General features: G+C 42.6%; 2 protein-coding genes across 6 annotated transcripts in view; both read right to left on the bottom strand.

The window, feature by feature from the left end:
* Positions 1-1799: 1799 nt before the first annotated feature.
* LOC113021221 (serotonin N-acetyltransferase-like) lies at positions 1800-4111 on the bottom strand. The gene is made up of 4 exons (XM_026165744.1): positions 3595-4111; positions 2910-3152; positions 2440-2594; positions 1800-2346 (listed from the first exon to the last, which is right to left on the bottom strand). The coding sequence occupies exons 2-4, from the start codon at positions 3061-3063 to the stop codon at positions 1978-1980; spliced, it is 678 nt and encodes a 225-aa protein (XP_026021529.1). The 5' UTR covers positions 3064-3152; positions 3595-4111; the 3' UTR covers positions 1800-1977.
* Positions 4112-6078: 1967 nt separating this feature from the next.
* Positions 6079-27005, bottom strand: part of LOC113021218 (myosin-10) — a 76721-nt gene continuing 55794 nt past the window's right edge. For 4 of the 5 annotated variants that reach the window (XM_026165735.1, XM_026165738.1, XM_026165739.1 and 1 more), the window contains 35 exons: positions 26246-26309; positions 25648-25746; positions 24240-24383; positions 24028-24123; positions 23734-23852; positions 22501-22653; positions 22141-22314; positions 21882-22055; positions 20463-20577; positions 17746-17939; positions 17269-17390; positions 16440-16509; positions 16119-16279; positions 15928-16036; positions 15683-15814; positions 15382-15588; positions 15090-15227; positions 14872-14995; positions 14588-14759; positions 13346-13558; positions 13127-13271; positions 12826-13032; positions 12175-12279; positions 11351-11503; positions 11024-11272; positions 10710-10922; positions 10389-10601; positions 10147-10308; positions 9936-10064; positions 8185-8273; positions 7893-8016; positions 7251-7459; positions 7052-7160; positions 6773-6945; positions 6079-6603 (listed from right to left, as the gene is read on the bottom strand). In XM_026165735.1, coding sequence (XP_026021520.1) covers positions 6447-6603; positions 6773-6945; positions 7052-7160; positions 7251-7459; positions 7893-8016; positions 8185-8273; positions 9936-10064; positions 10147-10308; positions 10389-10601; positions 10710-10922; positions 11024-11272; positions 11351-11503; positions 12175-12279; positions 12826-13032; positions 13127-13271; positions 13346-13558; positions 14588-14759; positions 14872-14995; positions 15090-15227; positions 15382-15588; positions 15683-15814; positions 15928-16036; positions 16119-16279; positions 16440-16509; positions 17269-17390; positions 17746-17939; positions 20463-20577; positions 21882-22055; positions 22141-22314; positions 22501-22653; positions 23734-23852; positions 24028-24123; positions 24240-24383; positions 25648-25746; positions 26246-26309 — 5217 coding nt within the window. In that variant the 3' untranslated portion in view covers positions 6079-6446. Of the gene's footprint in view, positions 6604-6772; positions 6946-7051; positions 7161-7250; positions 7460-7892; positions 8017-8184; positions 8274-9935; positions 10065-10146; positions 10309-10388; positions 10602-10709; positions 10923-11023; positions 11273-11350; positions 11504-12174; positions 12280-12825; positions 13033-13126; positions 13272-13345; positions 13559-14587; positions 14760-14871; positions 14996-15089; positions 15228-15381; positions 15589-15682; positions 15815-15927; positions 16037-16118; positions 16280-16439; positions 16510-17268; positions 17391-17745; positions 17940-19791; positions 19855-20462; positions 20578-21881; positions 22056-22140; positions 22315-22500; positions 22654-23733; positions 23853-24027; positions 24124-24239; positions 24384-25647; positions 25747-26245; positions 26310-27005 lie in introns of all 5 variants that reach the window. The other variant, XM_026165740.1, reaches the window with a different exon arrangement.

Below are 27005 nucleotides of genomic sequence, written 5' to 3'. Positions count from 1 at the left end.
ATTGTCCAATTTGGTGAGCTTGTACTAATTGTAGCCTTAGTTTCCTATTTAGCTGGCACAAGCACCACCCAGTGTGCTCTTCTGCAGCTCCATGTTCAATGTGCACTGAGAGATGCTCTTCTGTGGTTGTAATAAATCAGGAGATGAGTTGGCTTACCATCGCCTTTCAGCCAGAACACTACTGCTCACTGGATGTTTTCTCTTCTTCAGACCATTTTCTGTAAAGCCTACAGATGGCTGTGTTGGAAAATCCCAGCAGATGAGCAGTTTCTGAAACACTCAGACCAGCCTGCCTGGCACCAACAACCATGCCACCTTCAAAGTTACTTAAATCCCAGTTCATTCTCACTCAGATGCTCAGTTTGAACTTCAGCAGGTCACCTCGTCAATGTCTACACGCCTAAATGCACTGAAATGTTGCAATGTGATTGGCTGATCAGATATTTGCATTAACGCACAGCTGATCAGGTGTACCTAATGGAGAGACTATTGAGTGTATAACTGCACCCCAATCAGTTTTACATTTATTTACAATTTTTTCTTCTTCTAATTAACAAAAAAAAACCCCAGCTGATCCTAAGGTGATCAGATGAGAGGCACTGACTGATTTTTCACAGTCTGAGTCTTGCGTCATTATGTCTTCATACTTCACAAAACTACTGTATGCACATACTTACATTCCACTGAACCGTGTTCGGTCACTGATAGCTCGGACAGACTGCAGCTGGGTAAGTGGAAGAAAATGGTTGGATTATATTTTAATGGTTTTAAAGTTTTATTTCCATTTCTGATGAGTTTAAATCCCTCTGTGTTTAGTGGCTACAGGTGCAGATTCAAATTCCCTACTTTTGGACCATAATCATCATTTTTGGACCATTACAGGGAAGTACCAAATCACCAGAGGTTAAGGTTTGGCCTTCATGACGTAGGAAATACAGGGGTCTAAATAAGTACCTGATCTTTAAGGTACAAAGTGTAAAGATAGAATCCAGCTCGTCTCTCACATCCAAGAGAGAGCAATTTTAATCCTGTGATGATTTTTCTCCCCATAGCTTTTTAAGAAATATCCATAAATGCGCTTACATTCAGACTTCCACTCTGAGGTAGTGTTGATGTGACAGTTCTGGGTCATTTATGAGGTGACCACTACCAGGTTTGTCCTTCAGAGGGGTGGGAGCAGCTCGTCCTGGTACGTTAGGGGATTACACCTGAGTCGGTGACTGTGTCATGGATTACAGCTTCACCTGCACAGCACACTGTCTACAGCATGGAGTGCAGGGACAGCTAAAGACAGTGGGTGCTTGTGTAAGCTATGGTTAGTGCAATCTTACAGCAAAGAGAATATCAAATGTCTGAGAGAACAAATTACATTAAAAATGAAACTTTTTCATCTTAAAAAACAGTATAAAACATTTTATTGAAACACTGTCACAGAAAAGAACTTAAAAAAAATTACATGGTTTGTCAAACTGTCGTCACAACTAACGCCAACCTGCTCTGTTTGTGCTTCTCTAGGTAAAGGTCATTGGTCCTACAGGTTAACTAATCCCCACTCGGTGATTACAATAGCTAAAGCCCCCTAATGGAGCTGAGGAGGAGCTGGAGGATGGTGGAGCTGTGACTGAGCTGCTAAAGCCCGGTTTACTGACGTCAGACCACAGTTGTAGGAAGCCCAGGAAGGTGCTTAGCAGAAGACAGCTTTACACCCAAGCGCAAAGTCTACCACAAATGCGACATTTAACTCCAGTTACTCACTACTTGACTCTTCTCGCATATTTATAACACGTCACAGTACAGTATATAGTACATCCTTTGTTTTATTATACATATTAAAATCATTTCACATGGGATCAAAAGTCCAACAAATCAGAGAAACGGCTGGAAACTTGAGACAAACCCTGAAAGATGCTACAGAGAACAACACTGAATTCCTTCCTCTTAGATTAAAGACAGCCTGCTCGGCCCTCAGTAAGCACTTCATACATCAACGCGTTCGTCAGTCTTTGTCAGGGGCACAGTCAGAGGGTGCTGAGGGAAGCGGATCGCTTCGCTGTTGCGGCGCATGTACGCGTGGCCGCTGATTGGGTACCACATCTCGGTGAAGGTCAGGTTGGCCACGGTGATGGCGCATCGCCCCAGCACCTTGAAGCCCGACTTGCGGTAGAAGGGGATGAGGAAGTCTTCGCACATCAGCACCGCTCGGCGCACGTTGGGCAGGCAGCGGAGATACTGCAGGTAGCGCCACATGAGGATGGGACCTTTGCCCTGCTGCCTGAAAGTGCGATGGACAGCCAAGACGTGGATGTGCACGGTGGAGCCGCAGGGCTTGTGGAGCGTCAGCGCTTCCTGGAGGGGAGCGGAAATGGGAGGTTTAATAATTAGTGATGATTTTTAACTGTGAAAGGACAGAGAGAGAAAAAAAAATGCAGGATGTCTTACTGTGGTGAGCCTGTCCTGGTCCCACAGAGAGCCGATGATAAAAGCCACCAACCGACCCTCCTCAAACCAGCCCATGGATAGCTCTGGACACAGTGTGAGGAAGTGACGTACTTCATCCAGGTGGAGGGGGCACTCACCTGACACTGAGATAAATGCTGAGAGAGAGAGAGAGAGAGAGAGAGAGAGAGAGAGAGAGAGAGAGAGAGAGAGATTGGTGGTCCGTGCGCAATAGCGGTTTGGCACAACTTTTACGCACACATTTAAACGGACCAAATCGATCAATTAATCGACTGTGGAGCAATCACGACATCTTTAGTTCATACACCAAAGAAAAATGCATCACGTGACTTCGTTAAATAAATCAAATCCCCACATGAAACCACACTTTAACAAAATCATTATTTCCACTCAGCAAAAAGTCCAGAGCGGATTTCTGCGTCAGCATAAGACCCACAGGAAGGATCACTTACCCTCTCGCTCGATTTCAAAGACGCTTATGGCATCCTGCGTGTTGAGCGGTCGGACTTCACTCGCGGGAAGCGTGTGTCTCCTTTGGATACCGGGCGAAACTGAAGGTGGGGACTGCATTGGCTTGATGAAAGGCTGCGCGCCCACAACTGACATTATACGACACTGCGCTCTCCTCCCGGAAAAAAGTGTTTCTGCGCTCTCCTGCTCTCCTTCCTGCTTCGCAGGATCACCTCTGTCGGGCCCTGCGAGGACAACAGGGGGGTTTGGATCCGTATTTATAGAACAGGTCTCCTAGCTGTGATTCACAGGCTGATTTGCATTTGAATATTTTGGCTGTCAATGAATGAATAAAAAAAAGGTCACAACAGTGTAGGGCCATTTTCTGAACCCTGTAATCAACAGAAGCCATTGTTGGTATTTACCATTAAAACCGACAGACAATGATTGATGACTCACTGAGTCACCACTGCTGGCTTTTTTTTTCCTTGGCTTGTGTACAGGGAGCCATGATGCCCCTGGAGCAGCTGCAGGTGGTAAAAGTTTGCTTAAGTGCTTTTATTGCATTTGATCAAACTATCCAGTGCGGTCAAGTCTGATAAGAAGCAGATTATAACGAAACAAACCTCTGTCATCCATCACTTGTACACTTTCCAAAGCAACAACCAGGCTGTGAGCGATACTTACCGGAAGGTGTTGACGTGTAAGTCCGTTAAGTTTGCGGAGTGACTGCTGAAGCAGCTCTGCGTCTCTCTGTTTGCGTCTCACCTGCTGCACAGCTCTCTTCATTATGGAGTGATTATTACTATGAGTCACATGGTGAAGGATTACAGAAGTTGTTTCCACAACTCGGCGCATTACAGGCACTTTATCTCCTCTCTCACTGAACACACACACACGCACACAGACTCCACAGTGTGTTTTGGATAAAAAGGGAAGCACTGCATGTAAGTGGTTCCCAACGCTCCATAATTTTATGTTTGGGCTGTTGATTGAATCACCTAAAAATGTTTAGGGGTGAAATGTCTCAGCTCGTCTGAGGGAGAAGGCTGCTCTGGGGATGGCATCCAATGCCTGGCATTGGATGGTCCACATATGTTAGTTCAAATGTTCATTGTCAAGGGGCAGCCAATCAGAACAAAGTTGGCATGAAAGCGGGAGGAACTTGTTTCACACAGAGGATGATCTGAGAGGAAGCAACTTATCACCCAGTGTGGGATAAATAAAGATTATGTTGAACTACTAAGACACTTTATTAGAGCCTCAAAACCAAATAACTGGGAACATAATGGATCCCCTTTAAACACTGTTAAGGTACAGCACTGGAGTAAACTTACTGGACACTGTTGGTGTTCACAGTTTGGTTTCTGTGACTTTAAAAAAGGTTCCTGTGCTCAAAAAGACGGACTGACATTAAATTACCTTCTAGGACTGGAGGGCTTACAAAAAAGGTGTAAGATCAGCAAGACAATTTTATAAAAACCTTCTGCTGGGCTGCCGAAGTGTTAGAAGTGCTCCCATTTTGGCTTTCTGAGGACATTCATCATACTTTACCTTCTTTGTCTTTCTGGTTTTGTGTTAAAAGATCCCAGCAGGCAGGTGTGTATGGGTTTGTTCTGGTTTAGATTTTCTTTTTTTACGGATCCGTCACTACAAACTAGCATTCACAAACTCACCACACGATGTTCTTCTTTCTTTTTCTTAAAAACGTAGATACATTTTGGTTCTGTTAACTCTGTTATCTCCGTTGGCATTCACCCTTTTTATCTGACCTTTGAACTGGTTCATGACTGTATTTTGTAACACTCAACCCTCACAGGTTCTCACCCCAAACACAAGTAAATTGGTTAAACTGAGGAAACACTGGCAAGGTTCTTAACAGCAATGAGTGGAGGGTGAAAAACGGACACATCATTTTTCTTTTCTTGTGACATCTAAAGCTGTTTATCATCCGATCTTTAAACAGATCGTTCATGAAAGTAAATCTTCTTGTTTTTATATTAGCTGTAAGATAAAAACATGGATGTGTTATTAGTTATTATGCAGTTATTTTCCTGGGCTATGTGTGACTCCCAAACTAATAGAAGTTTGATGCCTCTGGCAGTGAAGAAGACATCTGTAGCATCTCATCTTTGAGTTCAGCTAAATGCTCTTTAGTCAAAAGACCAAAAAATAGACAAAAACATCAGTGACTGCTGAGGAAACCAGGAGAGTATTGGGCTCCATAGACTTTAATGCATTATAGAACTTCTAAAGACTCATAAACTGTACGTGTCATGAGCAAAGGTACAGTTGAGCAATGTGCAATACTGAGCATTTTGAAATATGAATGGAGTTTGTCTCGTATACAATAGCAGAGATATAAATACAGTTGATGTCTATTGGATTGTTTTTAACTCTTAATAACTCAAAAAGTATAAAAGTTACTGATAAGAAAAGTCATAGCACCCATCTACAAAGAACCCCACATGGCTGACATATCAATCATCGTGGCAACATACACGCTGCAGGAGGACATACACGCCAAAGTAAATCAGGTTTCCACTAATATAATCTGTTACAAATGTAAATTTATGATTTTTGCTTTATGAAAATACCTTCATGAAATTAAGCATGTTTCAATATATGAACAGTATATGTGGCATAAATGGGTTTAGAGTTTAAAGAGAGCGAAAAAAGGCACAGAAGAAGAAGAATGAAGCGAGAGGACATGAGTGCGATTTAGCGCTCACGCCAAATAATTACAAGTCAACACTGACCTACTGTCGAACGTAAGAGAAACCAATGCAAGAAGCAGCTTACACTCACATTTTATACTCATACGCAAGCAAGCAATCCTAGCATAGGACTGGAAAAGCAAACAATATCAGTTCCAGTTCATAACTAATATAACTAAACTGAGTCACATGGTGCATGTATTGTAGATCGGTGAAAAAAAATAGCATCTGTTTTCATTATGATGCGCTCCTTTCAAATATTGCAGTGCTATCGTTTTAGCATTTGGAAGCATTTTGAGCAGGGGTGTCGAACTCCAGGCCTTGAGGGTCGGTGTCCTGCAGGTTTTAGATCTCATCCTGGGTCAACACACCTGAATCAAGTGATCAGTTCATTACCAGGCCTCTGGAGAACTTCAGGACATGTTGAGGAGGTAATTTAGCCATTTAAACCAGCTGTGTTGGATCAAGGAAACATCTAAAACCTGCTGGAGTTCGACACCTGTGAGCTAAACGGTGGTCCAGCAGAAGAAAATCAACTAGAGGAGCTGAGCACAGAGCTGGAGTAGTAAGGCGTTTCTTACAGTCTTTAGTGGGGCGGTGGTGAGAGCATTGGGGGTCCAACTGCTGGTGTCTGCTAAGGTTGAAAAGGAAAGTCAGGATGGCTTAGGTCATGCTGCCTGTGGTTTGAAGAGGGAAATCTAGTCAAACTGGGGATGTTTTGGACTTTATGTGCTAAAGTGGCCAGAAGAGGGTCCCTGTTTAAGCTGTGAGAGTCCCGCTGTGTCTGTTAGGGCTGACTGAGGGAGGGTAAAGGCTTTTCTTCTACTCTGTTTGTGGCGCTGGGGTCTCATTGGCATTGTTGTCAGTGATCTTGTTTTCCAGCTCATCGTCGGACAGGAGGTCCAAAGAAGAAGTTCCCTCGACCTGCAGCGGACGTCTGCCTGAGCGACTGGAGGAGAAGGTGATGGGGCCACCACGCCTGTAAGAGGGAGAGGAGCAGAGAGGAGGTAAAAAACAGGAAGACACAAATTAAAATGGAAAATGTCTGCTGCTGTTAGCGACAAATGGTTAAAGTAGCAATGTCACTTTAAAAAAAAAGATCAAGTAAATGAGGATCCTGTGACTGCAGCCACTTTCTCCCTCCTCACCTGAGGCGGTTCTTGAGAGTGTGGACCTCACGGCTCAGGCCCTCGCTGGCCTCGGTGGCGTCATCCAGTTCTCTCTGCAGCTTCCTACGTGAAGCGTTGGCCCTCGTGGCCTCCTCTTCAGCCTCCTCCAGCTGCCGCTTCAGCTGCTTCATACGGGAGTTGGCCTTTTCCACCTTCACACACACGGAGACGCGAGACATAGAGCTGTTGTTAAGCTGAAGCTGAGAACACGCGCAGTGAGTGATAAATGCAGCTTATTTACAGCAGCAGTAGACATACTTGCTCTTTAAACTGGTCGGCATGGCGACGCTCATCCTCCACTTGCATGCAGACTTCTTTTAGCTTCTTCTCGGTCCTTCTGACGATCTTGTTGGCTGCCGCTCGCTCCCTTGAGTGGAGAAGATGTTCCACGTTTAAAGTTTTTTGACTGGTTTTGTTCATTAGCTAGAGCCCGAAGAGCGGTGTAGTAAATTCCTACCTTGCCTCCTGCTCCAGCTGTTCCTCCAGCTGTGCTATTTTGGCCTCCAGGGCAGTGATGGAGGCCTTGAACCTGTTCTTCACAGAACCCTCCAGCTCGCCCAGCTTGGCCCGCAGCTCCTTGTTTTGACGCTCCAGTTGCTGGCGAGCATTTTCGCTTTTCTGGGCTGTGCTGCGCTCTGCGCTCAGCTCTGTAGTCAGAGTGTCCACCTGATGGAGGGCGAGAAAGGTGGAGTAAAAAAAAAAAAATTGTCACGGAGAAACAGAGAGAATCCAAGTGGACAGGGATGGTGCACGACACAGGTTATGGTTCCTCTCCGATAGCCGAGATGGGTAAAAACCTGCCCTCCTCATCAGTGCTGCCAGACTGAGGTTGACAAAACCCCCCCCAGATATTTTCATTTGGAGATGACATCAGTTGATATTTGGTTTCACATGGATTTGTTGGCTTTTTACGTTTCCTTAAAAAGCTGCAGTCAACTCAAGACAAACTGATACACCTCTGAAATGAAACAAGGGCCCATCCATCTTTCTTACATTCTTACAGCTTCTTGGAGCTCAGTAAATGTTTTAGTCCAATGAAGACTCGGATGATTAAAGACACTGAATACGCTCATACTGACATTGCGGTATGAAATCAAACCTGCATGGTTGTCTTTCTGAAGCGGTCATTGAGTAGCTCCATGTTGCCCTGCTCCTCTTCCAGCTCCTCCTCCAGCTGGGCGATGCGAGCCTCCAGCCTTCTCTTCTCATCCATCAGAGCAGTCCTGACACAACGAGAAAAATAAGATGTCCTCGATGAACAGAGCAGCCGAAATACGACTGTCAGGGTCATTTTAGTTTTTCTGTAAATTATTGGTTTGGTTTTTGAGAGTCATTTGTTTTGACTTTTGCACTTTTCTCGTAATGTCATTTCCTAGAGCAGGTGAACTTACTTCCCAGAGGTGCTGTTTGAGATTTCATCTTGCAGCTCATCACGCTCCTGCTCCGCGTGGCGTCGTCCCCTCTCAGACGCTGCTAAGTCCTGCAGGGCAGAAAAAAAAAAATCTATCAGCACCAATGTTCCCTCTAATTTTCCATGTGTCTGAGCGAACACACAAACTCCCTGAGCGATCCCTTGGACCACTGTGAGTGACATCAGACGTGTGCACTGTGGTCACGCCAGCATTGAATCCATCCAAGTTACATGGTTTATTAAGATAATCAAATTACAGCATTTACATGTATGTTAGACTACTTTTAATTAACTGCTTTAGCCCACTTACAATGAAAATGTAAAACAAAAATGTAGTCATTGACCTGTGTAGTATGGTAACACTATTGGAAGTAAAAATAACTTGAACTCAAATTTTGAAAACACAACTTTCTTCTTTTTTCTTTTTTATAAAGCTCTGACTTGTATTATGAGTCTGTGGTCTGGGAGAGAGTCCTGTAACTCTGTCTGCAAAATACAGTATATAATGACCAATGTTGGGCAATTAATTATATAGTTACTTCTTCAAAAAAGTACCTCAGTTTGGCAAACAACAAAGTTTTTTGCAGCTATTTTTTTTTTTTAAATGCAGCCAAGGTGTTTTTTTAATAAACATTTCAAACTATTTACAGCACAATCAGCTGTTCTGCATCAAATTTGATTCCATACAAATTATTTGTGCCACTCCAAAAAATAATTTCTGTCCACATAAAGGAGAACAACAGCCTGATACCTGCAAGCCTGACAACAGGAGATGCATCACTGCTGTAACACCTGTAACACTCAGCAGTCGCCTCATTGTTCTGACACACACAACAAGACTATTTACTACACTACACACTAACTACATAAGATTTGCGCTATGGTGCAAATCTCTTACATCTCAAAACACCGCCGTCACTCCTAAAACTTCCCCCCGTTTCTTAACAACTTGCCATATCATTTTTTGATTGGTCGACATGGAATTTTTCGACCAATAGGAAAGGGTGGGGTTTTTTTGTTTTGTTTTTGCTCACAGGCAGAGAGTGCTTTCGAGCGTTTTTTCTTATAGAACGTTTCTTCCCGCAGTAAATATAAACAACGATAGTATTCAGGAAGAAAACCAAACATTGCAGATATTTTTATCATAACTCTGGTTTTACGTGGCCAATCAACACAATTTAAAAACTGGTATAAAGTCCACACTTTTTCCGTTAGTTGTTCCGTCTGTCCTGCTCACATCTCCAATGGTTGTACACGTTGTCATTAATGTGGTTTCACGCCACATCAGCTACACCGCTTTGCTAGCTAAAACACCGGTGTCGGCACATAAGGACGCTGTCATAGCCTGTCAGCGACATTGATTAGCTGCGTATATACGAATGTGAATCGCATTATTGGCTGGACTATGGGATAAGGTGGCATCGTTCTGATCCCATACGGGAGCAGCCAGTCACTTACTGACTAACACTGCAAAACAGAATTGTTAAAATTTTAATTTTAATTTCAATTCAGGTTACCTTTTTTTTGTGCGCAACGAAGATTTTCTGTGCGCAGAGACCGTGCCAGCAGTGCGCAATTGCGCACGTGTGCAGCTTAGAGGGAACATTGATCAGCACTTCATCGAACATTAAGAGGGACTCTTGAATGTATAAACTGCTGTTAACTGTGAATTACCGACACCCTGCATAGCAACAAACATCACAAAACGTCTGAGCTTCAGACTGTCCTGACCTCGTGTAGCTGTACAATCTCTGCCTCCAGGCTCTTGAGCTTCTTCTCGTTTTCCTTGGATAGGGCAAAAATATCGTCTCTGGAAGCTCGAGTGTCTTCCAGCTCCCTCTGGTAGTCTTTCATTTGGGCCTGAAGGAAGCAACAACAAGGCATGACTGGAGAATAAAGTAAAAAAATTCGGCTGATGCAAACACGTGAATAAAATCTGCACCTGTAACTTGCGCAGCTGTTTGATGGCTTCGTCTCGAGCCTTGTTGGCTCCTTCTATGTGACCCTCTATATCCTTCAGGTCCATCTCCAGCTTCTTTCTAGCAGCCACAGCCAAACCTCTCTGCTTCCTCTCATCCTCCAACTCCGCCTCCATCTCTCGCACCTGGAAGGAGACATCACAAGTCATCAGTGTGGAAATTATGGGGAATGAACCAATGCAACATAATTAGATTTAATTTCCACCTGCTTGACCAGTGCTCTCTTCTTCTCATCGTTCTGGTCGTCCCGGCCCTGCAGGTCTCTCTCATACTGGGCCTTCATGGCCTGCATGTTGACCTCCAGGCGCAGCTTGGCGTCCTCTGTGGCCTGCAGCTCGTCCTCCAGCTCCTCCAGCTGAGTCTTCATCTCCTCCAGCTGCTGCTCCAGCGTGCGCTTCGACTTCTCCAGCTCATGGACCTGATATGTGTGTGTGAGATATGAAAAAGAGGAGTGAATGAAAAAAAGAAGAAGAAACACTTGGATACAAACTTCAAAGGTCCCCTTCTAAAACACTGTGCCGCTCACATTCTTGCCCACGTCGTCCTTCGAGCTCATCAGATCCTCCATTTCAGCGCGGAGCTGCTTGTTAATCCTCTCTAGCTCCTCTTTGGCTTCCAGTGCCTCGTCTAAGGCTCTGGCCATGGACAAAGCTTTGGTCTCCTTCTCTCTGGCCTCAGCTTCAGCACGGTCACGCTCCTCAGCATAACGAGCAGAGATGCTCTTCTCCTCAGCCAGCATCTATCAAGAGAACAGAGTTGCTCTCTATAGTCTTAGCTTAAAACAAAAAATTGTATGTACAACAAACTTGACCTGAAATGCATCCACTGACATGTTCTCACCTGGTCAAACTTCTTCTGTTTCTTCTCCAGGTTGGAGACGATCTGTCTCTGGTGGTCCAAGTCCACAGTTAGATCATCTAGCTCCTGCTGCAGACGAGTCTTGGTCTTCTCCATTTTTTCAAAAGCGATCGTCTTCTCCTCCAGACGCTGGTTGGCCAGTTCCAGGTCCTTCTGCAGCTTCTTCTTCGTCTCCTCCAGACCTTCAATTGTTCCAACATCGTCTTCAAGCTTCTTCTTGCTCTCTGACAGCTGCACCACAGAAAAGAAACTTTAAAGGACAGTCACATTACTTAAACTTTGTTTCCTACAGCAGAAATCATGTCCTACCTGAGCCTGTAAGGTAAACATCTGTTTCTCCAGATTCTTGCGTGCCTCCTCATCCTCCTCCTGCTGCTCCTGCAGAGTGTTTTTCTCCTCTTCCAGCTGGCGAATTCGACTGCTGAGGTTTAGTTTCTGGCGGGTCTCCTCCTGGAGTAGCTCCTAATAACAATGAATATGGATACAGTTATTTTAAAAGAACAGTTTCACTTAAATGATTTTGAGGCTAAAAGAGGACCCGTTACAGCGTGTATATGGTGTGGGACGGAGAGATTTCGCAGGTCTTTCCTCCCCACTGCTGTCAGACTCCATAATAAAGACTTTAACTGATCAAGCACACACATCCATACATATGCAATAATACTAAGTGCAATAATCCTTTCTGTCATCGTTGTATTTTTACTCAGTTGTATATAGTATTTGTATTTGTATTCTATTTTTATCTTATTGTATATTTATTTTATTTTATTCTACTGTATATAGTATTTTATTCTATTCTATTCTGTACAGCTGTGTACTGTATTTATTCTTATTGTATTCTAATTTTTGCCTCATAACTTTTGCACTGTCCACTTCCTGCTGTGACAAAACAAATTTCCCACGTGTGGGACTAATAAAGGTTATCTTATCTTATCTTATCTTATATACACTCTCCAGTAATAGAGACTGGAAATGGGCACTGGGAAAGTTATAAGGGTGTGCACCAAGGCCCAGTATAAGACAAAGAAACATTTTGTACTTGAATAAGAATAGAAATAGAATAAGAATAGAAATACTGAGCTGGAAATGAGCATAGGAGGTTCCCTTTAATATCACAGTTAACTTTACGCTACCTGTGTGTCTTGCAGTTGACTCTCTAGCCCAGCGACATCTTTGGCCAACTTGATCCCCTTCCTCTCTGCATCTTCCAGCATGGTAGACACATTGTCCAGCTCAGTCTGTGTGAAGATTTTAAACCAGATTATCTGCTTTGGTCCAACAGATTTGAATACAAAAATGACAAGTGGCGAAACAAAATCTCTGCGAGCTTATATTTACAGTTTTTCAAGAATCTGTCCTTTAGCAGTCAGTATGTACTATAAACTCATTAAATGAAGCAGCTGTTGTCCAAAGTAAAGACTAAACAGCTACAAAAGAATTCTTACAACGACGACTTATCGTCAAGAGAAAAGATAAAGAGTCACACAAAGAAATACAACTGAACAGTGAAAAAAATGAAGTTACACTACAATGAAAAAGGTTAAAAAAGGTTGGTGGTTCGATCCCTGGCTACTCGAGTCTATATGCCAAAGTATCCTTCGGAGGGTGAATGATAGATAGAAAGCACTAAAGAAGAACCAGTTCATTTACTTTAAGCTTATGTACACGAACAAGAGGATTTTACTTCTAGAAGAATCCAGATATTTTTGATAAGCTAGCACATTTAATAAAAATGTGTTTTTCCTCTGCTCTGGTACCTTAAACCAGTTTCACCACCACCTCACCTGCAGTTTGTGTGAGCGCTCAGCCAGTTCTCCCTTAGCCCTCTCTCCTTCAGTGACCCTGGCCATGAATTCTTGCAGCTGAGCCTCCAGCTTCTTCCTCTTGTGTTCGGACTCTTGCTTTGCCTGCTGCAGGCTCTTGACCTCGCTGGCCAACTCCTTGTTGGCAGTCTCTTGGCTCTGTTTGGTCTTTTCCAGGTTAGCCTTGAACTACGTATAATCCATAATAAACATTAGTAGTATAAATGACAGAGTAGCACCTATAGTAACTTGTGAATCTGCTGATTGGAAAAAGGTCAGTTACCCTCTTTGCCTGTTCGAGCTGTTCGGACAGCTCTTCTAGGGCTGTGGCATGCCTCTGTCGCATCTCCTGGATCTGAGCCTCATGGTTTTTAGTCTCCTCCTCAATGGCTTTCTTCAGCTCTGCAACCTCCTGTTCACGCTTGGTCCTACAGAGAACATAACAAGCTCTCCTAAATGCACCACTCTTTAAAATATGGATGAGAAATGTAGCATACAGTACCTAAGCTCCTGCTGGGCTGCAGTTGTGTCGAGGGTGTCCTCCAGTTCAGTCTTCAAGGCCTCAAGCTCTTCACTCAAGTCCCTCTTGAGTTTCTCAGCCTTGTTCCTGGCCTGTTTTTCGGACTCGAGGTCCTCCTGCAGCTCAGACAGCTGCGCCTGCAGCTCCCGAATCTGCTTCAGAGCATTGTTCTTATGGCTGACTTCTTCCTCGCTCCTGAAATCAAAGTATAAAAGTGGCTATAATAAAAAAAAACACAATGCCTCTGGAGATATAGGACAACCTCAATGTTCCACTAAAAATAAGCACTAGAAACTTTTTCAGTCATTTCCTCTCTTCTTCCTTCAGCCCGTCTAATTATAAAACAGAAAAACCATTGGTTGAATGTAAGACGGTTTAGACTTGAATAAAAGTAAATGGTAAATGGCCTGTATTTATATAGCGCTTTACTAGTCCCTAAGGACCCCAAAGCACTTTACACATCCAGTCATCCACCCATTCACACACACATTCACACACAGGTGATGGCAAGCTACATTGTAGCCACAGCCACCCTGGGGCGCACTGACAGAGGCGAGGCTGCCGGACACTGGCGCCACCGGGCCCTCTGACCACCACCAGTAGGCAACGGGTGAAGTGTCTTGCCCAAGGACACAACGACCGAGACTGTCCAAGCCGGGGCTCGAACCGGCAACCTTACAATTACAAGGCGAACTCCCAACTCTTGAGCCACGAACTCAATAAGTGCCAGTGCTTGTTCAGATTTGCTTCTCCAAAAATGCCGTGCATGTAATGAAACCACTGGTCCAGTGGGTGGCAGCAGAGGCAGGATCACTGTTGATTCTAATTAAAAGAAATGTATGAATGTAGTATGATCTCACACTTATAAATGATCAATAATGCCTCACAAATAACAATCGCACACTCCAAACACATTCCAGTGCCGTGAGAGTCACGTAGTAAATATCAGCCGGCGCCGGGTCACCAAGCAGAACAACAAAAAGTGAACTCTAACAATACGAGCACTGTTGTACAACCGGCCTGCAAGTCTAATAAAACGCTCCATATAAAATGGCTAGTGTGAATGTTTCCAGTGCGCTGACTGCTTCGTAATGCTATGCAACACTTATCTCACTCCTGCTCTAATCACTTTAGAATTTCTATGACTCTGAAGCCCATATTTAGCTCAGTCTGTTGAACTGATCAGGACTCATTCTCCTCCGTAGTCGGGCTACCATCTCCTACCTCGCCTGCATCATCTGCTGCTCGTCGTCTTTCTTGCTCAGCTGCATTTTAAGTTCTTCTATCTGGGACTGAAGCTCTGATATCTGGTCCTGAAAGTCGGACGTCTCCCCATCCAGCTTCCTCTTAGCCTTCTCTAGCTCCTGTCGGGTCTTCTCCTCTTTTTTCAGCCTCTCTGATTATAAAACACAATAAAACATCAGTTTAATATAAGACAGTTCTTTTAACAACTGTGCTGTAGAAGCGATAGTTTACTATTCTCCGTATGCTATTTTATACTTGTTTACCCTCCAGGTCGACCATCATCATTTCCTGCTTGTTTTTGACCTTGCCCAGGTTCTTGGCCTTCTCTTCCTCTTCAGCTAGCATCGAGGTCACCTCATTGATTCTGTCCTCAAGCAGCTTCTTTTCCTAAACATGAAAAGAGACAGACCCCTTAATGCACAGCTAACTTCCCAACTCAAACATGAATGCGTCCACCCTTTTAGAGGCATCTTCCTCTCACCTTGAGGAACTTGGAGTTCTGGTCCTCCAGCAGCAAAATGTCCTCTTCGTATTTCTTCATTTTAGCTTCAGTCGTCACTTTCTCCAGCTGCAGCTTCTGCCTGGCAGCCTCCTCCTCATCCAACTGTTCTTCCAGGTCCTACGCACAGCAACAAACATAATGAGCAAACATATTTTGCACTGAGTAAGTCAGTTATATTTTAAAATATACTTGTTTTTTTAACATTCCCAGCTGTTACATAAGTAATTGAGAGACAAAGAATCTATTTCTCCCAGCATTAATGCCCTGATACCTGGATATGGGACTGCATCTTTTTCTTCTCGTTCTGCAGCTCTTGGCTCCGCTCTTCTTCTTCCTCCAGCCTGGACTCCAGGTCGTGGAGGATCTCCTCCAGCTCTTGTTTTTTGGAAGCAAGACGAGCTCTCATCTCCTCGGCCTCTGCGAACAGCTCTGTCTCCGCTTGCAGCTGCTCGGCTAAGATGTTCTTCTCTTCCATTAGCTACACATCGATAATGTTACTGTGTCGATTGTGCACCTCAGAGAGTTCAACATTAAAGCGAACATTTGATGTTATTGCTGTAGTTGTAACCAACCTGCTGATGTTTTCTCTCCATCTCCACCAGTTCTCCCTCCACCTTCATCTGCTTCTCCTTCACTTTGACCAGCTCTTCATCCTTAGCCTGCAACTCTTCTTCCTGCCTGGTCACCTGCAGCAGGGGCTTCACCTGTGGGTACAAATGAACAGTAGCAGCAAAACCAGAGGGACTCTGCTTTTGCACAACACTGACTACTACAAACTCTTAATAATTATCAGCACCGAGAAATGAGAGTTACACACCTTAGTGAAGAGTCTCCACCACTGCCAGTGACGCAGCTTTAAGTAAGCGGCACAGTTTCTCTGGAGAACCTTTAGCGCACTGAGCTGCTGTTGTTTCTTAGCGAAGGCCCTGAAGCAAACAGAGAAGAAAAGAGAGACAACAGTGAGATTTTTGTGATCAAATATATAGAAACAACTCTGTTTATACTTACTTGCGTGCCAGATATCCTCGACAAACAGCCTGGAAGTAAATGATGATGTCCGTGATTTTCAGGTCCCTCTCTTCCTCTAAGTGGGCGAGGACTCCGGCCCTGAAGAAGATCTTACTCTGGCCAATTCGGAAAAGGTTGCCATCCAGCTCTAGGGCTTGAATCTATCATTTAGAGGGAGATGAGGTGAAGATGTGGTTGAAACGGAAATAATACTGTTGTCTATTCATAATTTATTTATAATCATTTTAATAACAAGGTGACCTTTACTTCTTAGACTCCTCCATGTAAAGATAAATCACCGGAGTTTGGACGGGTCCTTACCATTCTCTCACAGGCCTGCTTGCCATCCATGAAGCCCTTGGGAATGGCGTTAGGAGTGAGGATCTCATACCTTGTTAAAAAGCAGAAAGAAACAAGCACCATCACTGAGTGACAAAATGTCCTTGCTAATATTATATAAAACAGAATGAAAGACAGGACCGAGTCCTTTGTTTCCCGTCAGGTAGAAGCTGCACACATGAATCCCTTTTTTTAGTTACATCTGTTCAACTTCTCGTTAATACAAATATTTAATCAGCCCAAGAATAACGTGACTTATTTGAGCAGAGGCCTCCACAGTCACCAGATCTCAGTCCAGTAGAGCATCTTTTGGATGTGGTGGAACTGAAGATGCATGTCATGGATGTGCAGCCGACAAATCTGCAGCTGTGCGATACTATCACGTCAATACAGATGTTTCCAGCACCTTGATGAAGAATTAAGGCTGTTCTGAAGACAAAAGGTGCTCCTGCTCATTACTAACAAGCTGTACCTAATAAAATGTCCAGTGAGTGTGTATTTTAACATGTAAATCACACTTTTTATAGCTGTCTGTCTCTCTGTATTAACCCTGTGACAGAATGGCAACCAGTTCAGCGTGTACCCCACCTCTGACCCAGTGACAGCTGGGATAGACTCCAGCACCCCCAAAACCTTGAACTGGATTAGCGTTTAAGAAAATGCACAGATGGATGGATTCATATATGACAAGTTTAATTCCGAAAAGAGCCTTACACGTTTTTTTCCCCAAAGTAATAAATACATTTAGCTTATTCCAAACCTTAGTAGGAAAACATTAAGGTGACAAACTGAGACATAGATTAAAAATGACCTTTGTCTAAACTCCTGGAAGACGATGCGGTTGGGGAAGCCCTGTCTGCAGATACGGATCCCCTCAAGCACACCATTACACCTCAGCTGGTCCAGAACCAGGTGGGGGTCCAGTTTACCAGCCTGGCAAAGCAGGAAGAGGAAAAATAATGAGATCAACAAAAAAACATGAGACCATGAAAAACATTATGTAAAGCTTCTGTATAAATAGCCCTTTAAAAAAAAAAAAAAAAAAAAAAAAAGGGTTTAATGAGATCTGTTTCCATGACACTGCACGTGTCATCCTCTCAGCCAAAGACATCAGTGCTTCTTGCCTGTACTCACGACGATCAGTGCAAATGTTTCCCATCTCAGTGCAAGCATAAATAAGTGAAGGCATTTAAAATTCCCACAGAATTTGCACATTTGTTTGTAGTGACGAACTCAGAATCTACGCTGAAGCAGGACATTTTGCTGATGGTTAGATTTTAAGACTCACCCTTTTTTCATGGTTGGGGATGATGCAGCGGACAAAGTTGGGGTTGGTGTTCCTCAGTGTGGCCATGAGCTTAGACAGTTGCTCCTTGTACAGCTGCCCCACGGTGCGAAACATGCCCTTCTTGGTCTTGTAGGCAGCACCAAACGCTGTCTCATTCATGCCCGCAACCTGGTCCAGTCCCACTATCCGGTCAACTGGTAAAGAAAAATTAGTTAAAGAGGATTACAGATAACTAGATTAAAGGAGGAAACCACAGATGCAGATATGATTGATATGATCTGCTATTTACATGAAAAGAAAAGAGAAAAGCCGGCAATTTTTCTTTGATGTGTATTTTAAATCTAATGTGAATGTTTATCATGAGACGCTGCCAATAATGGCTGACGTGTTAAACTCAGCTGGGTTTGCTCTTTTCTATTTTTATAGTACAGCATGAAGACAGACAACACTGTTACCAGACCAGCTGTGAGCGATGACCATCTCAGTTAGCACACTACTTAATTGTCTTTTACTCTTAAATGCTTTTAAAGCTTTTAATCTAATGGATTTGAGTCCACAAAGCAGGAGTAATGTTTTTCAGATGATCTTCTAAACGCCGTACACACATGAAAATATAGCTAAAAAATGGGGGTGTGGTAGAGAATAAGAAAAACTAGGATCGCTATTCCTTTTTTTCTGTCGGGTAAGATCAGGATATGAATGTCTTTTATAATTTTCTGCAAATTTTTTCTGTAAATTTGGCCAAAATAAATCAATATGCAATCACATTTCTTGCTCTGGGTGTAGCTCGGTGGTTTAGTAAACCAAAATTTTAATATGTGGTGGCACGCTGATGTCATCTAAGAAAGGGAAATTCCATATAATAAACAAAAAGATCAAGGTGCTCATAAATGCTACACAATATTTCTGCTGGATGAATCCCACACACACTTCCTTCTGCATAAGACATTTGCAAAGCAGATTTTTAAGAAACATTTTCTTACATCTGTAGTTACTTACTAGCAGTTTCTGTTCTTCACTCCGCTTTTAGATTAGGCACTATGTGCACATGATCACCAAAGGTTGCATAAAACTTCAGAAACAGACCCCATTTAAACATCTTTATTCACATGTTTACAAACTGTGGTATAAACATCACCAGAGGAATTATCAGTGCTAGAAATCATATTCAAAATGTAAACAAACAAAATGAAACAAAAAAAGATTTCGCCACAAATTCATGAATTTTTATAAAACATCACTTTGTTCTCAGGATGCTGGCTTACTTGTGGCTGTTTCTTTTTTACCTCTCTCTGCATTTAATCATTAGTTATTATTAATCCTTTTCTCACTTTCTTCGTCACCCCCAAGTGGTCACAGCAAATCGCTGCCCCTCCCTGAGCCTGGTTCTGCTGGAAGTTTCTTCCTGTTAAAAGTTAGTTTACCCCTCCCACTGTCGCCGAGTGCTTACTCAAAGGGGGTCGTTGGGTTTGGCGTTTTCTCTTTCTGTGCTATTTCAAAAAAATAATAATAACACCCTCATGTTGAAGAGCTATTTCTTGTTAGTTTTCATCATATTTGCTTAATGTCTAAGTAAACTAAACACTTTTTGTTAAACAGTAGATTGTTAATCACAGCCTCCTATGAGTAATAAGGATTGACAGGATGTAGTTGTTTTTCCTTTTGAATTGTTGACCCTGATTCTGAATATGCAGCCCATTAATTCAGTGAGCTTTTTTTTTTTTTAAATCCTTCATTTGTACACTAGAGCCTGAATCAACTTTAAAATGCATCCCCCTGATCAGGCACACTCCGATTTAGTGTTTAAGATTTTCACAATTTGTAAAAGAAGACTTCACAAACAATAGATGTATTAAGAGTGGCAGTAAACCACCAGCACCAATAGAAATACGTATGAGAGGTTTTAAAGCCATGCAAAGCTGGAGGAGAACTTTTTGGACAGATGCACGGTGCAGTCATGACAGGACAGGAAACCAATGAGACCGCCAGTGCAGAGCAGGAGAAACAGCCAGTGGTTTACAAAGGTTAAGTGTTACTATCATTCACCTGGAGCTTCATGGAGCCCAGACACATTGTCATAGAAAGAGGCTCTCTGAAACGTCTGAATGTCTACAGCAACAGAGACACAGACAGAAGACAGGACAGTAAGAGAGAAAAAGAAAGACAGCAAGGATGCAACGCACGCACGCACGCACGCACACACACTTTCACAACACTGATTAGCTGTTATTAAAGAAGACAGAAGAGTAAATATCAGTGTTATTACCATGTTATTAAGCTTCTCATTAATCAGATTGTTAATTCCACAAAATCAGAACAACAATGTTAATGTTTTCAGTTAGCACCTGAAAAACTAATAAGGTGTTTACTGGTATAATTGGCAGTTTTAGCACCAAATGTCATTCAGCTCATTCGACTGAACGGAGTGGGCTGTGGTTTAACTCACTTACCCTTAATGTTTCTGCTGGCAAAGCCTTTCCCCTCATTAGTAAAACCATAAAACACACCTCTAGCTCTGAGAGAAAGTGTGAGAGGAGAGGAAGTATACTTCCCTCCATGAAATATGACATTCACTCAGTTATAGCATGTCACATTGGAACTTGTGGTGTGTAATGTCAGTCTGAAATGGTGCAGAGAGCAGGAAAATACATATAAATACACACAGGTGAAGACTCAGTGGGCTTTTTCAGGCCACTACAAACTTCTAAATGACTTACCATCTTTCCAGAGCTCGGCCACAAACTTGTCAGTTGATTGGTGCAACAGCGTGGCTACATTGTCATTCAGAGGATCCATGTTCTTCATAAGCCATTCATCAGCTTTATAGTCCACCTAAGCAAAAACAGTGATCGCCATTGTTTAAGCACAAAAAATGCTTTCATGTGTTTTTATATGTGCAAAAAACAAAAATCAAAGATGAGAACACCATGAGGGCTGTGACCTCCACCTAAAACCCACACAGGAAAAACAGCATCAAATCAGGCTTTATTTATGCAAATTTGGCTCTAGGCCATTCATTCTCTTTCCTGTCTTTTATCTTATACCCCAGTGTAACTGTATAAATAATAAAAAGAACATGTGTGAAAAATCCACTCTCAGAGGAATGGTTTTCAGGCTCTGATTAACTGCCTCTGCTCTGTTGCTTCACCTGTCTTAAGTGACAGCTAGGTCTGGCGCTGTTTCCAGATACCACGCAGCAGTTGTTTTAACTTACAGGCAGCACCAGATGTGCTGTGTGAGTCTATTTCAAACCACAAACTGATATAATACTGTATATGATGAGATTCACAGTTGGATATTATATTTGACTGGCAGCACAGTGAAGAATCGCGGCGGCACAGTTGGGTTGGATTAAGTGTCTGAAACAGGATAATGACCTGTATGTGTTTTTCAGAAATGTGACATACTACGAACAGTGCTGGACGAGAGTGGAACATAACAAGCAAATTACACGCCCGGCAACCTAACATGAAGAATGTAAGAGCCGCATATGGGTTTAATCAAAGTCCAGGAAAAGCAAACTTGCTATGTTTGTACTTATTTTCCTCTTCAGTATCACTCTGTCACAGAGGATTTGTTTGCCCAAGTTCAGATTTAGTGTTGGATCCAGTTTTGTGAGCTGGATGTGAAATATTTATCTGAATCACCCGTTTCTCATACGGACTAATGTTAAACTGACTGGTGGTCTTCAATGAGCTTGTAAAAATATGTGCAATTCAGAAAAAGAAGCAGGTAAATAGTATTCAACACATCAGGGTAGCTGTGATATCAGATGTCAAGCGCCCCCTTTGGAATGCCGCGGAGGATCATTTTTTCCGTACAGATGGCAGAATACCACACAAAGGTGAAAGTTCACATCTCAGTTATGCAACCGCAAGGCATCAGGCACTCAATCTCACACCAATGTGAACCAGATGTGGGGTTCCAACAGCAGCGGCAGCAGCACAACAACAGCGCTATTGTTTTAATGCAATGACCTGGTTAAACTACGCAACCACAAGTCTGTGCCACAGAGAAAAGCAGCAAAGTCGTTGGACAAGGAATGCACAGAGCTCCCAGAAAGATTTAAAGCTATAAAGGAAACAAAGATAATTGCTTTCGTTTTGATTTTTGTCTTCCAAGCCTGATATACGTACCCTTCCTGCATAGTGGATGATGCAGAAGTCAGCTTTGTCTTTGAGTTGACGTGGCTTCTGAAACTTGCTATGTGTGCCCAGCTCCTGCAGCACTTTGTCTACAAACGTCTTGTCAGTGGCCTTGGGAAACCAGCACTCCTCATCCAGCAGGGCGAGAATGCCAGGGGGGTTATTCTGAGGAGATATATTTAGCGAATAACCGTGTATTTAAAAGCAGACACGTATACACACTGTCATACATGCACACAAGCACACTGACCGGTCTCTCGATGAGGTCGATGCAGGGCTGCAGGTCAAGGCCGAAGTCGATGAAGCTCCACTCGATGCCCTCCCTCTGGTACTCCTCTTGCTCCAGGATGAACATGGTGTGGTTGAAGAGCTGCTGCAGCTTCTCGTTGGTGTAGTTGATGCACAGCTGCTCAAATGAGTTCAGCTGGTAGGAAAGTGAATAGCAGAAGGAAATCTTTGGCATATTTTTTTTACATGTGATTTATCCTTTCGCTGGATCATCTGTCCTGTCTGGTTTTATACTCTTACAAGGGAACAAAACTACATCTGCCAGACGTCACTTTGTATGTTGTAGAAAAGCATCTGTCACTATTAAAAGCACCACGAGCACCTCAAAGATCTCAAAGCCAGCAATGTCCAGGATGCCAATGAAGGACGCCCCCTGCCGTTTGGTCCTATCCAGCGCCTTGTTGATGCGATGGACCAGCCAGCGGAACAGCCGCTCATACGTCGCCTTAGCCAAGGCTTCAACAGCAAAGTCAGCCTGAGGTAAAACAAAGAGAGCAGAAAAGTGCGGAGAGCAACATGAATTATACATGAGACACACACAGACTCGTGTTGTTGTTTTAGTTTGGAGTGTTGGGGCATGACGTCAAACAGTGGGCCACAATTAGGACAATCCATTAGCCAGCTGGTGGACCAGTTCAAACATATGGTTTGAGTTCGCAAAAACGAAGTGTACCCTTAAGCACTCTGGAAATTAACCTTTTCAGCTGCAAACAAAAAGACAAAAATGGAATACAAACATAGCTATTATAAAACATTTAGTTTATTAAGTTCTTATAAAAACAATTTAAAATTCAACTAAACTGATTACTGATTTGGATTTTTTGTAATCGGGAATCTAAAACGTTTCCAGACTTTGGTTTCCAGCTCTGAGGATTTTAACAATGCTGCTCGTGCAATAAAAACTACTTGAAAAGTTTGAGATTTAAAACATTTTTAAGAAAATCTGTCATGATTTCCTGACATTCAATTAAATAATGAAAAGATTTGCTTAATTATTCTCACAGTTTTACACTAATCTTCTGGGAAGATGCAACGGTCCGCTTGGGACAAAGTGACAAAAATGTCATCAGAGGTTAAACGTGAAGCTCTGTGTGGATGTCTGCATCTTCTCCATTTTGCTTTGGTCTGGTGATCTAGCCCAGCGGTCCCCAACCTTTTTTGCGCCACGGACCGGTTTGTGCCCGATAATATTTTCACGGACCGGCCTTTAAGGTGTCGCGGATAAATACAACAAAATAAAACTAGTACTAGTACTGAAAAAAAGAAGATTTATTCATAACACACGTGAAAAGACCCAGGAAAACAGAGTTAACGATAAAGACGATAACAAAATAACGCTGAAAACCGATAAAAACCCTGAAAACCATACATTTCACACCTGAGCCTCAACTCTTGCGGCCCGGTACCAAACAACTCACGGACCGGTACCGGTCCGAGACCCGGGGGTTGGGGACCGCTGATCTAGTCCATACACTACAAGGCTAGAACTACAAATATATCCTCCAGGTGGACTTCCTGGTAGGCTAGTAAGACCTGGCCATAGATGGCACCTTACCTGTTCTTTGGTCTGTGCCTTCTGCACATAGTCTCGCCCCACTTTGATCCTCGGGGTGAGGATAGCTCTGGTAAACTCCATAACATTCATTCCAAGCAGGTGGCAGAGCTTCTGTGCCGCTGGGAGAAGTAGGGAAAACAAACCATGCCACTAATTTATATACAACAGAAATCAAATCATAAAGAATACAGTGAAAGTTTTATTTTTACATAAACCTGCTGTATTTAAAAGCTTTTTAAAATCAGAAACTGTGAGAAGAGTTATGTTTGTTTATTTCGACTGGATGTCGTTTACCTGTATTCTCAGGCATTGAAGCTTGATCGGTGTTTCTCTCCTTTTTAAAAACAATGTTTCCAAACTGCAGCACTGCAGAGACCACCTTCAACATGCCTGACAAAAACAGGAGATAAAAACCTTACTGAGTGCCAGACAATGCCTGAGGAAAAGCAGTGTCTGAGGAACCTGGATTTCCAAAGGAATGGAGCACAGATGGAACTATAACTCACAGACAATCTCGTCATGGGAGAAACTCATGATGTGCATGGCCTCCATCGTCTCCTGGAAATTCTCCTTGTCCTGCTGGCCCGGAATGGGAATGTTACCATTTGACAGGAAACGGTAGTTGTTAAAGCCTTCGAGGAGCAGATCCGCTAAAGAAGGAAAGGAAAAAAGAGTTGTTCTTTATACCGTAGAACATATTTTCCTTATACGCCACTGTTCTATCAAAATTTTAAACGAATATCCTCATACGTGGCTCTCATTTTTCTTAAAAACAAAAATAAGGTAAAAACAAAATCTGGTAATTCTTTGTTTTTACATTAATTGGGCCCCAATATGCCCAAATATCAAAGAGAAATCAAAAATGCATGCTCTGGAAGAGTTCAGGTCTTAGGAGGTTAAATTAAGGATGATGGTAAAAGCAACTTTAATTGTTTTTTCTGGAGTTTGGAGGGCTCTGGAGCAGTGAGCGTGTTGGGGCTGGACTTAAGGTGATTAAAAACATCTAAGTGCTCCTTTCTGAATATTAATGATCAGTGGGTATCTGCTTAATTTTGCACAATAGGCATTTGTTGGTGTTTTACTGTGTACATCTAAAATGCATCTGCAGAACTCTGCATGGAAATTCTATTGGATGGTGATCCAGGGCAGGATGATACTATCAAACATTTCATCTCTTTTCCCCATAAACACATGTGATGACCTCCACTCTACACTTAATGGCAAGTTTTGAAGCTTTGGTATTAGAATAGTTTCCGTGTTTTTCCAAGAGTAGCTGCGTGGGCATCTTCGTTAACTTCTGATACCCAGTCATTCTGTTATATAAGCAGGCGTAAAATATGACAGAAGCTCTCAGTTCAGAAAAGAGCTTCAAGGGTTACTCATAGTTGGCTTTCAAGCGGAAAAGAGTTAAAGAAGATTTTACTTGGAATTTGAAAGTTCTAACATTTGTCTCAGATGTTTTATTTTTATGACATTCACTAATATCTTGAGCTTCCTAATGCTCTTATTGCAGTATCAAGGCAGGTACAGCTTATCCTGTGTTAAGTGATTTGATTATTTATGGTGAATCTGTTTATATTAGTTTTTTAAATATTTACTGCGAGGTCCCAGTTCTGACACAATTTATGTGTCAGACTGTGGCTGTAATCTTTGTTCAGTAGGAGACAGAAGAACAAGGCGATCAGAATAAAACAAAGATTTCATCTCTTAATCTAAGGGGGAAAAGCCAGGAACAGCACAATGATCCAGCTGAATAGCAAGTTCATTTGTATACATATAAATATATATTAAATGAAGTCAGACTTAGAATGAAACTCTGACAAACTCCTTGTTTGTCTACAATTTTAACAGCTTGCCAATTAAATCAGTTCACTCTCACTGCCCGTGCTTTGAAAGCAGTGCACAGACACTCACTTCGAAGATGCTCTCCAGCCCCTGCCAGCAGCCGATAGAAAATGTGAAAGGTCCTCTCATCTTTGGCCTGTCTAATCGCTCTTGACTTCTCCAGAAGATCTGAGAACAAAAGTTAAGTCCTGACAAGGAAATCACAAAACTAAAATATGACTCTGTGGTCCCACTAATGAGGAAGCTCCGGTTTTGCCACATGCAGTTTGACTGGAAAGGTTTACCTCTTGCAATTTTTGGTAATCCTTTGTTTCCAGTGGAGGCCTATGAATAAGTTGGGAAACTATCTTTAACTTTTTTTTGTGTTAGAACACACAAATTTCACCTAAAAAATTTGACTTGTGTATTTGATTTCTCACCGTGAATAACAACACATAAAAATGAGGAGTAACAATAACAGTGTTGCTTCTCTATAGCTCAGTGTCCTCGTGTTTATTCTGGGAAATTACATTCTTGTGGCTAAGCCCAAGCTCTGGTGATACATACAACCTTCACTGCTCTCTTATCCCAGTGAGCATCCTCTCCTTTAGCCCTGCTCTGTGTCGTTTTATTTTTAAACATTGATTTATGCCTTTGCTTCTTTAGTCCTTGCAAATAATAAGGATACAGGTTTCAATATTGGCCCCAACAATGTAGCCTGTGACGTCAAAGTTGATTCTGATGAACTTTCCCTGCAAGAAACAAAACACTGTTAAGAGAAATTAAGACATTTGTTGAACTCCGCAGATAATCACGAAGCCTGTGATGCATGAGTGTTTATACGTTATTATGTATATGTGTATTTGCAGCTGTCCTCTCTTTATTTTTTCTCCCTCTGGGCACAGCTGCGTTTTAAGTACCACCTTGTAGGTCCTTGCAGATGACAGAAATGTGGTGAAGAACAAAATGTCTATATTAGGAAATACCAGGTTGACAGGTCAGAAAGAATCTCAGGCATGTGTGCGGTTTCCTGACAGTGATTGTGAGCAAGCGTGCATGAATATTTGTGCCCATCTGTCTTCTGGTATTCACTGCTCTGCATCCCAGACAGAGGGTGATTCACGAGGACCCAGGCTCCATAGTGGTTAATCTTGACCACATGGTTTACTTAGTCACAAAAAAATGTCAAATGTTTAGAGTGAAAATTGTTGCGATTACTGTAACTCATCTCAACATGATCTGAAATAAGCGAATATTAGAAGCATGACATCAGTCCACTTACGAAACAACCTTTTTATTTTTATAAAATCTTCCAAAGTTGCATTAGTCAAACCAAAAAGCCCCAAAAATGTATTAAACAGTTTTGTGCGTTGGATTAGAAGACCGGGACTGCTCTCATCTAGATGGGGGAATATGAAGAAAACTTTGCAGTACTCTGCAAAGGTAAG

The sequence above is a fragment of the Astatotilapia calliptera genome, chromosome 4, assembly GCF_900246225.1.
Source record: "Astatotilapia calliptera chromosome 4, fAstCal1.2, whole genome shotgun sequence".
In the NCBI taxonomy this organism is placed as follows: domain Eukaryota; kingdom Metazoa; phylum Chordata; class Actinopteri; order Cichliformes; family Cichlidae; genus Astatotilapia; species Astatotilapia calliptera.
The sequence above is the reverse complement of the archived record's forward strand: the minus strand, read 5'-3'. Positions and strand labels throughout refer to the sequence as shown.

Coding starts and splice junctions, on each gene's coding strand:
- LOC113021221 (XM_026165744.1), bottom strand. CDS start 3,063: ATGTCAGTTGTGGGCGCGCAGCCTTTCATCAAGCCAATGCAGTCCCCA. Junction 2,595..2,909: donor CTTTGAAATCGAGCGAGAGG/GTAAGTGATCCT, acceptor TCTCTCTCTCAG/CATTTATCTCAGTGTCAGGT. Junction 2,347..2,439: donor ACCAGGACAGGCTCACCACA/GTAAGACATCCT, acceptor GCTCCCCTCCAG/GAAGCGCTGACGCTCCACAA.